The sequence below is a fragment of the Acanthopagrus latus genome, chromosome 2 (assembly GCF_904848185.1).
Source record: "Acanthopagrus latus isolate v.2019 chromosome 2, fAcaLat1.1, whole genome shotgun sequence".
Taxonomy (NCBI): Eukaryota; Metazoa; Chordata; class Actinopteri; order Spariformes; family Sparidae; genus Acanthopagrus; species Acanthopagrus latus.
The window spans coordinates 26300040-26311389 of record NC_051040.1 but is presented as its reverse complement, the minus strand read 5'-3'; the positions used below and the strand labels follow the sequence as shown (position 1 = coordinate 26311389).

Here is an 11350-nt window from a genome sequence, read left to right as displayed (position 1 = left end):
AATGTGACGCTTTATATCCCTCACACAAGAGATCATGAACATGTGTGTGTGAGTGACCATATGCTGAACGTGTCCAAATTCTCGCAGGCTGAGACGCCAAAGACGGGATTAAGTTGTGACGAGCACGGCTGCCGTCGCTCATCTGTTTTGCGATGAGTGAGGTTAGAAACACTTGAGCGGCGTTTAGCCTTGTTGAGCAGAGCGCCATCTGTCCTTGCTGACACCGCCCTCGTTTCTGATGAATATTAAATAAAGGTGTCACTAGAAAAAGTCCCCCTGCCTCCCAGTAACTGCTACAGTGTAGGAAGTGCTTGTCGCACTCGGAGACTGATTGATGTAATGGCTGGTACGAGGTGCAGACAGGGCTCTGTCAGAGACAGCCGCAGTCTATTCTCTGTCTGTACGGCTACATGTGTCTTCATCAATGCCACATCTAGTAACAAGAATGGAAAAATGTAAAAAAAAAAAGAAAAAAAAAAAGTGCTGAGTCGATTTTTGCTGTCTATCAGTCTGCATGTAGATTTAAAGGTGCAATCAGCAAGTCTGGAGACGGATGGTTGATTGTTCAGTCAGATTTCCAGGTCAAATTCAGACGCTGTGTGTCGGCGTTAGACAAGCTGCGGATGACACTCAACAATCAACGACATTTCACATTGCATCTTTAATAGATTAATACTGGATCTACAGTACAGTGCAGTAATGTTAAGGATTAAGAATAATGGTTTTACTCATATTATTTAGTTCACATAAATGATTTCTCCTCTGGGGTCTAAGTTGTAATTGTAACATTGTAATAACTCTTCAGTACATACAATGTATTATTCTAAGAAGAACTATCCTTTAGCGTGCATAACTTAATAATTCAGTTCCTATAAAATACTATTGTTCAGTTCAGTTTATCTGTATGTAATAACTGAAGCAGTATCTAGTGGACCAACGTTGTCTGGCAAGCAGATGTAACTCAAGTAAAAAGGAAAAACAAATTGGAAAGAAAGGATAAATGTTGTGCGCATCTGATTCACAGTTTCATCACAGGACATTGTTCAAGTCATCATTTTCATTTTTGTTTTAAAATCGCGATAAATAAAAATAAACTGAGAAGAACCCTAATAGGGTGCATTAACTGCATTTAGAGCGTTGTAAGACAGGTTAGTTTTTAGCCTACTGATGCATGTGTTGTTTGTCCTCCATCCATACCGCACCACCACCATCATGAGTCAATAAATGTGAGTGCTAGGGGGATAACCGGCCCCAATAGGCTTAGGAATTCAACTACGTGTGTGTGCAGACAGAGGTAGAGGAGATGAGTGGTGACAGGCGTGAGATCTCATTTTGCCTCAGAGTAAAGCCTCACGTCAGTCCAATTATATTGATCTTGATCAGTGGCCCGGGACAAGTGTTTGGCTGTTGTCAGAGCCGTTTCTGCTAACATTCACCCACTTATTCTTGTGGAGAAACTCACTGTGAGCTGGAATGTGCTGACTTACTTTGTCGAGATTTCAGTTTAAGTGGAAGATGTTTTCAAACAAGCAAATGCACCCTGAGTGTCGGACTGTGTGGTGCGATCGCACACGTAACCTAGCTCTCTGGCTGAAACTGTGTTTCTCACAGCAGTGGCTGTGTGCCCTCTGACCAACACACCATGTTTACACACCGGACATTTTCCTCCAGAGTTTCACGTTCCATTGTCCTCCATTCAGTTTTTCCAGAATGCCAGAATATATATGACTTGCAGCCATGAAGACAGGACAGCCATATGTCATTACTGTATATCCGTGCGTGATGCCAGAGAGAAATGTTCGCCATGTGATGACGGTCCAGGATACAGGGACTAGGAGTTGGAGAGTTATACATCAAACAAGCAACCTTCACATTAACAAAAACATTTGCAAACATTTTCTGTACAAAACACACATTTATTGAACCTTGAATCATAATATAAATTAGTTTGACACTACAGACAAAGTTTGCAACTTGCACTGGTTGTGCAACTTGTGATTTACACAAGAACATGAAAAAAGTACACTTATTACATTGTTCATATAAAAAAGATTACAGAGACTGACCTGGGGCTACTTGTTTTAAGTCAAACATGCATTTTTAGAGGGTTTCAGTCGTCTGTGTTCATCTGTGTTTCATAGCCACTCTGTGTGGGACTTCGTATTTATCTAACTTTGGCACCCCACATTGGTATAGTAATATCAAAAAGATATTCTGGCAGACTGTAAGCCCTACCCCAATGGATCTGATCCAAGTACAGCAGAAGTTGCTGAGATATATTATAGTGATCAAAGTTTTGCTTAACCGGTAGACAAACACAACTTGTCATTCACAGACTTAACTTATTATTGGCTTGATACATGAGTGTATCTCGCTGACAACGCTATAATAACATGATAATAGTCAAACAATGTTAGGAGAGAGAAGCACTATGAGGCTGGAGCTCAGAGGTGAGCTTCACTTCGATAAGTGGGGACACCCAGTGGCTCCAGCACAGCTGGTGCTGCAGTCCGGCGGACGCTCACCACCAGGGTACCATCAGGGTTAAGGCTCCCACTGACTGACAGAGGGTCCATATCCTCCGGGAAGAGGGATTTATGGGTGAATGTGTCACTGATGCTTCCATCGTCAAGTACCTACAAGACAGAGACAAGATGAAAGAGATGAAAAGCTGTTGGAAAGGGTTAAACAGAGGGGAGCAGAGACGATGAAAAAAGGGTCACCGATCACTGGAGGACAACAAGAGAAAGTGAGAAGAACAACAAGGCTAAGAAAGGTGTGAAGACTGGGTGAGATGGAGGGAAAGAGGGGAAGGTGAAGAGGTAACAGCTGCTCAAGTTGGTGTGCAAGAGAGGAAAAACAGGGAGGAGAGGCTAGAGGAAATGAACACTGACTAGTTCTCTCTGAGGACATTTCGGCACTGTTACCGGTCTTTAATGTGAGTTGAATGGTTGTGGATTTTTGCCAATTTGTCCACTGGCCCCTGTTAAAATGATCCTCCTGCACCGCTGCAGAGGATCCCACTGCTTCTTCTCCTACTCTCTCACCTTTTAAACCTGATTAATGTCAAACTGTGAGGGAAGGCAGGACAAGCTGCAGCCTGTCTGCAGGTCAGCTGCCTGAGTCTGATATAATGGACATGATGCAGGTTGTTTGGTTTTCTATGGATTACGGTACTGCTCAATCACTGTTGGTTTGTTGAGAGGACACTACCTTGCTTTATTCTCTGCAGTGGTATGTACAGCAGACTGCAACTGATTACGTTTTCAATATTATTCTGCGACAGAATCAATTCATCATCATACTTTTTGTCAACACTTTGTCTTTTCTATATGTAAAGACTGGATACTGCAGATATGACTACATCATCTTGGGGGGTAAAGGCAGGAGCACACCAGCCGACGTCTGAAGCATTTGGAGAGACTCGGATGAGGTCAGGAACAAATATGTTCAGCGTGTTCAGCGTGTTCAGCTGCGTTGGAAGCTTTTGGAGCCACTCGGACGTTGTCTGCTCCGATTCAGCATGTGAAGTCGGCTGTCAGCCGTCTGAGCCATTAGATTCTCTGATTGGCGGTGTGCTAGCGAATGTGTGTGGGGCAGAATACTGCGTGTGCATTGGTTTTCTACGCACTCCGTCCCGTCATTTCTTTTTTTCATGTTTTGCAGTACTGGCATGACAAAAGCTGTTATTATGTCCACTCAGGACAAATTGATCTGTGTTCGTTTGGTAATGCCTCGCTGCATGTTTAGTATGCAGCTGTTTTTGTCTGACATAGTTAAGTTTCGTTTTGATTTAAAGTTGTGTGCATACACCTCTAGTCCAGTATCTAGTATTTAAACACTAGAGCCACCCACTTATTGCATCTTGCACAAGCGCAGAACATACATGCTACCGTGGAGCTGGCAGCACGTCGAAGCGGTGTGTTCAATGCAATGAGAGTGGTCGGATAAGGCAGTTGGACATCTGGGCGGTGTGTTGGGGCCTTAAAAGTTGACTTGACTGCCCTTAAGTAACGACTTAACTAACTTGACTGAGTGTTAATACATCAGTACTGATTGTCCAGTAGTATAATTTACCTAATGACATAGTACTCAATGCTCCTGAGTGGTTATGGCCTTAGAATGGACTTGAGCAGTTTGACCAGAAACTGTTACATTTAAACACTTTTTGGAGACCAGAATAGGTAATTGTATAATTTTGTAAGTATTTTGCAAGAAAAAGTTAAATTCAGAGAGAACCCAGAAATACAGCACAACTTTGTATTTTTTTTTTTTCTTATTCCCTTAAACACTTGGTGATCTCTTACTAGACACACTATGCTTATTTACAGGTTCATAATTGTATTCAGCATTACTCCTAGAATAGGTTTGCATGCCTAAATGCTCAAAAACACATTACTTTTCTCATGCTGTTCTGTGCAGCACTGTATGCCCCCTCTGTCTGAAATGCTCAGTTTTGTCTCATGTCTCTTTAAAGCTCCCCCCTCCACCCCCCAGAACACTAAGACTGCTTAGATCACACACACCTGAGCCAGCACCGCTCTCCTTGTCTCTGGCCAGGTTCATCATATTTTAAGCTCCGTGTTAAAAAAATTTAAAAAAATAAAAATAAAAAGATGCAAATGTGACATAGTGATGTCATCACTACTGACTAGGTGAAGGAAAGGAAAAAAATAAAAGCAGAAAAGGTGTCCTTTAAATGAAGCTGAAACTCTTTTGATTCCTTTTGATTATTTGTTTTATTATGTACAATCTATATGTATTTAGTTGTATTAAAATGTAATAATAACAACTATGATTTAAATGTATATATATTCTTTTAAACCACTAACCATTAAATTATTCATATTCATATTATAATGAGGTTTTAAACTGATTAACTCACTTGATTTTTCATGAAAATGGTCACATTTTCGTTCCCTGGATGCTCCTCTGGTAGACCATGCTCCCCGTGTACTGAGACTCAGTATAATACACAGTTTCATTCCCAGGACTCGGGACACCCGGTGCTTTTCTCCCTCTCTTTACTATCTCTCTCTACAAGCTGTCCTGCCCAATAGAGGCTAAAGGATGTTGAGTGCTGTTTAATAATGCAGACCAGATCAAAAATGCAACTGACTACCCTCAAAACTGTGTCAGTCAGTCCAAGAATGGACACGAGTGTCTGATTCATTCCCGCAGTCATATGACGCGTGTGGTTTGTGAGAAAAACACATTTGAGACATGTTCCCGTACGCTCTGCTGGTTCCCGCCCACACCATCAGAATTATAATAACACACCTCTGCTAATTTACACATGCACACACACACACCTTCTGAGCGTGAATGACGACATGGTGGTTGTAGGCCATCACCACTATGTCATGTGGCTCATACTGGCTGACGTTAGCTGACATGTAGTAGCTGTCTCCCAGGGGATGCACTGGCCCACCTGTGCTGCTCTGCCGGCCTGTCACAGCGCCACCTACAGGGGCGGTGGAGACACAGCACACTGTAGGAGCAATATCTGGAAGTTTGAACAGTGAAAGGATTCAAACTCATACATTCAGAAATATATAAACAAGAATAAAATGGGTGGAATGCTGCATCGATTTCAGTGGGAATGCTGAGAAAAATAGAAAGTAACTAGTTAGAAGTATGAGAAAAATAAATTGAACCATAGATCCATATGAATAATTCTGACCTATATTTTTTATGTATCTTCATATACTACATTTTGAAAATTTGGTCCCTTTTATTTTACACAGTTTATTCCTGTAGCCTAACTATGCATTCAAGAGTCTTAGTTATTTATTTAGCATTAGTATTGACCACTTTGGGGTCTTTTTATGTTTTATATTCGGACTAGAAGATAAAGGCCATGAGAGACTGGAGCTCGTGTTCTGGCTGTTAAATGTGGTTTACTGCCAGCCTGGCAAACTTAACTAAAGAAGAGACTCAGCAGGAGCATCAAACACTTTTGGGTCTTTTTTTTTCATTTGATTTGACATTTGAGCACTGAAATATTCCAAACAGGTCAGCAACATAAAATGTTAAGCCCACTTATTGATTATGCTTTAATCTGCCTACAGCGTCACACCAGTAATAAACCTTTTTTTATTGGGGTTATTATGGCTCTGTGCGGCAGTTGAACTGCTTCAACACTTTATATCATATTAGAGGCTCCTGTGTTTTATATTAGCACATCATTTTTTTCTCATTGCTATTAGTTCTTTATGTGGCCCATAGATGATGTCTGGAGCCATACAGACATCATCATTTTTAGAAGCCTTCATGACTCCGGCTCATTACTTTCTCCGAGCCGCAGGTCTTTTTCTTCTCTGTGGCGTTTTTCTTTCGATCAACGCACCACTGTAATGTGAAACATTAATGCCTCTTTTACTGCTGGTGGAGGAAGTGAATGAACAAGGTTCTGCCTTGTGCCTCAGTGCTGCCAAGGTGCCCATAAGCAAGGCACTAAGCCTGGACTGCTCCATTGCTCCAGTTCAGGACATGATGATTTGTTACTGTGTAACAAATAAATACAGCAGCTGTCTATTCACTAATTAACCTGATTAAGACCATCTGGGGTTGAGATATCCCAATTGTAGTAAGTACTTTTGTACTCTCACTCAAGTATTTAGAGCAAGAGGCAACTGCATTTGGTGGAGAGGGTGGAGCTGGGGAGAATATCCAGAGTCAGTCATGGTCATGGTAGCAACACACTACATTACAATCCACTGTGGATTTAATCATTCACGCTGTGAGTCTGATCGCCAGCATATGTGATTGACCACCGCAACATGACGTCGGGCTCCATCTCTTCAAAAGTTTAGTTGGTTTGAACTTTAAAACAGTTATTTTTTAAACCCCTGTCAGCATCACAGCAGCCAAAACTTACTACTCTTATTATAAGAGTCAATGGGAAAAGATGCATTTGCACTGCACCACCTGATTTGATGTGAATCCAGCCAAAAGCACACCCTGCTTCACCGTTTTTGTTTTACTCTAAATGAGACTATAACTTACGAAATGTATTAGATGCTGAATTGAAGAGGAGTCGAAACCAACGATTAGCACCATAAACTCATTTGGAAAATTTGGAAAATCTGGAGTTGCCCCATGCTGGCCTTCAGAAATAGTTCAGTTTTAAGGCACCTCTGCATTGGCTTCCCTTTTCAGACTGGAAAGCCCTGTCAAGATTTAATGCAGTCTATAAGTCTGAGCCCAGCTTTACCCTAAACTCTGATTCAGGCCCTGCTTTCCATACAGTGAGGAAATAGCTGTTAGGTAAATCTACCAACATTATGACTACAAATTGTATTTGGGGTGTAACAACAGAAGGCCTGTCAAGCATAGAAACTAATGGAGAAGAGGCTTAGTGATCAGCCAGTTTCCTTACCAGTGTGTCCATAGGAGGATCTGCTGTGCCTGCTGAAGGGGGACAAACAGCTGGGTCCCCCGGGGCCCTCTTCTCCAAACAGACCGGTATGATCAGCCGAGTCAAGAAACGGCTCAAAAAGGGGATCCAGAGAATCGGACGATCCACCCAGTGAGCCCTCGGACCGATAAGAGCTGGAGGTGCTGTAACGTGATGATGAACGGTAGGAGGAGGAGGATCTCCGGCTGGAAGATGTCAGTGATGCCATAATAGAGGATGTGAAGTAGCCTTTCACACTTGCAAACAAACACTTAGAAGAAAATACTCCCACTCTCAATACAGCCTAGATTCAGAAAATCAGACCCTTTTCAGATGTGATTTCTGTACTCTTCAGAATAAAAGCGAAAGAAGTGGGTTACCAAAAGCTGTTACACTCCCACTCACAGTCTCTGTTGTGGGTTTTTATAAAGCACTGGTGTATTGTGGGAAGTAGAACAGCATGTCTTCCTTTAGCCATAAATGGCAGTTTGTCTATCCATCGGTGCCAAGAATGTAACGGACAAACTGATAAGGACTGGAGACCCCTTCTTATGCAGAGCCACACAGCAGAGATAAGGCTGGAGGGGCCTCTTGGAGATGCTTCTAGCATGTGGTCAGAAATAGAAGAGTGGCGAGTGTATGGTCAGGTCGTCAGTTAGACTGACCGAGCACACGATGTGAACGCTTTATCAATAATGCAAGAGAAAATTGGCCATTTAAGTTCTGCTTACCTGCTAATGGAATAACAGATACACTCTAAAGTTCAAATCTGAAATGGAGAGTGCTTCCGTGGAGAACAGATTCAAGGCCAAGATCACAAAATGTACAAAATGTTTTTTAGTCCGACAAAAGCCAAAGTATATACAGCCCCGGCTGACCTTTACGTTCCCTCTTAAAAAGCTTTAATTGATGTGACATTTGCCTATTGACAGCGTAGTTGTCCTCGGCGCTGCATGGCAACAGTGACATTCAAGACTGTCACATTAATAATTTTACGGTATACGTGTGTGTTTTTCATTCGAGGACGTGAAAAATGACTTACAGCAGCATGTCGTTTTACCCTTCAGGATAATGTAGCGTCAGTCATAGCAGGGACACTTCATATGTGAGCTATAAAACTGAAACAATCCAGTTAATACAGGCAGCATACATCAACATGACAGTCCCAATTTGTGCTCTCAGGTGAAACACTTGTATCTGTCCTTGTATAAAAAATTATGCATGAATAAATCTTCCACAGCATATCTTTAAAAAAGGCTTTCCGGAACATTATTTAAATAATCTTCACTGTATACAGAATGACCTGAGAAAAGTGCAGGATAATAGGAAATACACTTTTTAAAATGTAGGCACTCAGCTGTCTCCTTCAACTGCTCCGAGTCAGCAGTAGAGGAGTTCATCTGATCGGCTCCCCTGCCAGAGGTCCAGTGTCTCCGCTGGGAATAGTTTTAGTCTCTGGGTGGTGCACGCTGGTCTCCAGAGCCCAGAATATAGTATCTCTACTGACCTCTAACAGATGGTGTATCCACATATGGTGCACTTTGGCTGAATTCAGTGGAGAATGGATAACGAAATGATGTTAACGAGGTAAAAGCAGGTAGAACAGCTGTGGAGGGAAAAAGAACATCAAAGAATCTCCATTTAGTATTTTTGTCATCATGGCCATGAAATGTTGTATTCAAGATCCCATCCATCATTAGGTCAGCCTTTATTTGTCCAGTCCTTTGGTTGACGACCAAATACCTGCACACTAGGATAGCCACCCGCTACCAGCATGTTAGCTGGCTGAGCCAGTGAAAATGGAGTGTGCATGCTCCTTTGAAACTCTCTCTAAAAAATGTTAGGAAAGCCCACACAGGTTAGGGCAGAGGTTGAAGTTGATTGTTTGATCAAAGAGGACACAACTTGGTTCGTGTCATGTGTGAAACAAAAAGTCACTGGTGACTGTTTTAAATTTATGTCCCTAAGTAAACAGATATAACACATTTGATTTACGCTACGTACATAAAAAATGTCTTTTCCTAAACCTGACCAAGTAGTTTTGTTGCCTAACCCTAACCAAAATATGATGGCTATGTGTTTATTTTTTGTTACCATGACTACAGATCTCAGTACAGCCTCACAAAACTGCTAGCTTAGTTGCTAGCTTGTTTGCACTGGCCTACAATAATTACATTTGTCTTAAACATAACTTAACCTGGTTAAGCATCTATTTTTATTTAAAAGTAAATACATAGGAATTTTAGTTTAAATCAACCAACTTATCAACAGAATATGTAGTTTGACCTTTGACATGTGCAGGATGTCCTTGAAGTAAACATGCTAACCAGCTTCCAGCCTGAAAACCACCCTCTACTGGTGGTCCAGCGCTCTTGTGGTAGTCACTCTCTTGGTGCTTTGAGCTTCCAGACCTGACATAGCTGATCAGATTCATAGCTGCACTGCTAGCTGAGCTAACCAGCTAACGTGGGGACCTAATCGGATATTATGCTGCTCACTGTTTATTTGTGGTATGAGTTGTGTGAAGGTGGCTAATTCATATATATTGGAGCTTTAACAGTCTTCTGTCTGCAAAATCAAAATGCAGGTCACAGCACAACACTTTCAAAAGGCCTCCCTTTCCCATGTGCGTGGGTCATGGGAGAACACTCATGCACTAGCTATGAAAATAATGCTAGCTAGCCGTGAATATCAAGGTTCAAATAGTCAGAAAGGTATCAGGCATGATGAAGATTTTTTTTTAAATGTCTGGTAATTAAGACCTCCATCAAATGAAATTTTAACCCATGGAGTCCACAAGCCATGTTTTCAAGTCATGACTACCGACAGTCAGTGTCAGATTCTTTGAACTATTACCATGATCAATCACTTACTTTAAGGGAATAGCTCAGTATTTTGGGAAATAGACTTAGTCAACTTATTGATGAGAGATAGATTAGAATGTCAACACTGCTCTCACATCAGTGTGAGAGGAGATTATCTTAGCTTAGCATAAAGACTGGAAGCGGGGCTCTGTGTAAAGTTGAAAAGTTCGCCTACAAATACCTCCAAAGCTTGCCTTGATAACACAGTGTACATCTTTTGGTATCGATCTTCTCAGCAAGAAAGTGACTTTCCCAAAACATCAAACTTTTCTTTCTTTTTTTTTTTTCAGCCACACAGTGCATACTGAGGTAGAAGAAGTGAATGTTCCTTTGAAAACAATAATGGCAGCTCCTCAACAGGTTGGCGTAGATGTTGCTACAGCATCGGTTTTATTAGAAGTCAGGAGTATTTCATTGAGGAGCAAAAAGAGCCTATTTCAGTGGAAAAGCTGTTTTCACTCTTCTCCCTACAGGCTTTGGTAAGAGTTTGATTTACCAAGTGGTTCTGCTGGCGGTACACTCTCCTACTGTTGATCTTGTCTATTAAAGTTAGCCAATGATTGTCAGATGCTTCTGTGTGACAAAGCATCTGGTGCACCAGCTTAATTTTGGTTTGCCATTTTCTGAACATTTTCAGTACTTTTGAAGCACAGTATGCCGGATCTAAAGTCAGGCTACGATTTCACCTTGATAGGAGACCCAACCTACTGTGCCTTATTGTTTTTAATACAGTGCTTTACACAATATGTGGAAATCTAAAATTCCTTTCTAAGGCACCAGTGGTTTTGAAAGACCTTGACACTAAAGGAGCAAAATGTAAGAAGTGGTCACCTGTCAAATTCATACTCCGTTGTTTTGTTTGGGGATTCATATAGAAGTGTTTCCTTTCATTTTCGCGTGTTTAGAAGCCCCATCATGGAGCACCTTGTTTACACTCCCCCACAAAACCAGACCTGTCTGCTCGGTCCAAGGATGATGATCACACACATTACCCTTTGTTCGAAATCCAACACATCCTGTTCTGATATTTCCCCCCCTCCCTCTCCAGACCCACCAAATGGATTACTGAGCTCCCCAGGGGTCGATG

General features: G+C 41.7%; 1 protein-coding gene across 2 annotated transcripts; it reads right to left on the bottom strand.

Annotated features, from left to right (window-relative positions):
• Window positions 1-1873: 1873 nt before the first annotated feature.
• LOC119007807 (heat shock protein beta-7-like) lies at window positions 1874-8713 on the bottom strand. 2 transcript variants are annotated; one of them, XM_037077723.1, is made up of 3 exons: window positions 7382-8713; window positions 5313-5506; window positions 1874-2636 (listed from the first exon to the last, which is right to left on the bottom strand). In XM_037077723.1, the coding sequence occupies exons 1-3, from the start codon at window positions 7626-7628 to the stop codon at window positions 2445-2447; spliced, it is 633 nt and encodes a 210-aa protein (XP_036933618.1). In that variant the 5' UTR covers window positions 7629-8713; the 3' UTR covers window positions 1874-2444. The 2 variants fall into 2 exon arrangements, with proteins under 2 accessions (XP_036933618.1, XP_036933623.1); XM_037077728.1 differs by having other exon boundaries at window positions 2445-2636; window positions 5313-5464; window positions 7382-7628.
• Between the last annotated feature and the right edge of the window lie 2637 nt (window positions 8714-11350).

Excerpts from the sequence above, each read along its gene's own strand:
- LOC119007807 (XM_037077723.1), bottom strand. The coding sequence starts at position 7,628 with ATGGCATCACTGACATCTTCCAGCCGGAGATCCTCCTCCTCCTACCGT. Across the intron at positions 5,507-7,381 it reads ATCCTCCTATGGACACACTG|ATATTGCTCCTACAGTGTGC; the intron begins GTAAGGAAACTG and ends TCAAACTTCCAG. Across the intron at positions 2,637-5,312 it reads TCGTCATTCACGCTCAGAAG|GTACTTGACGATGGAAGCAT; the intron begins GTGTGTGTGTGT and ends TCTGTCTTGTAG.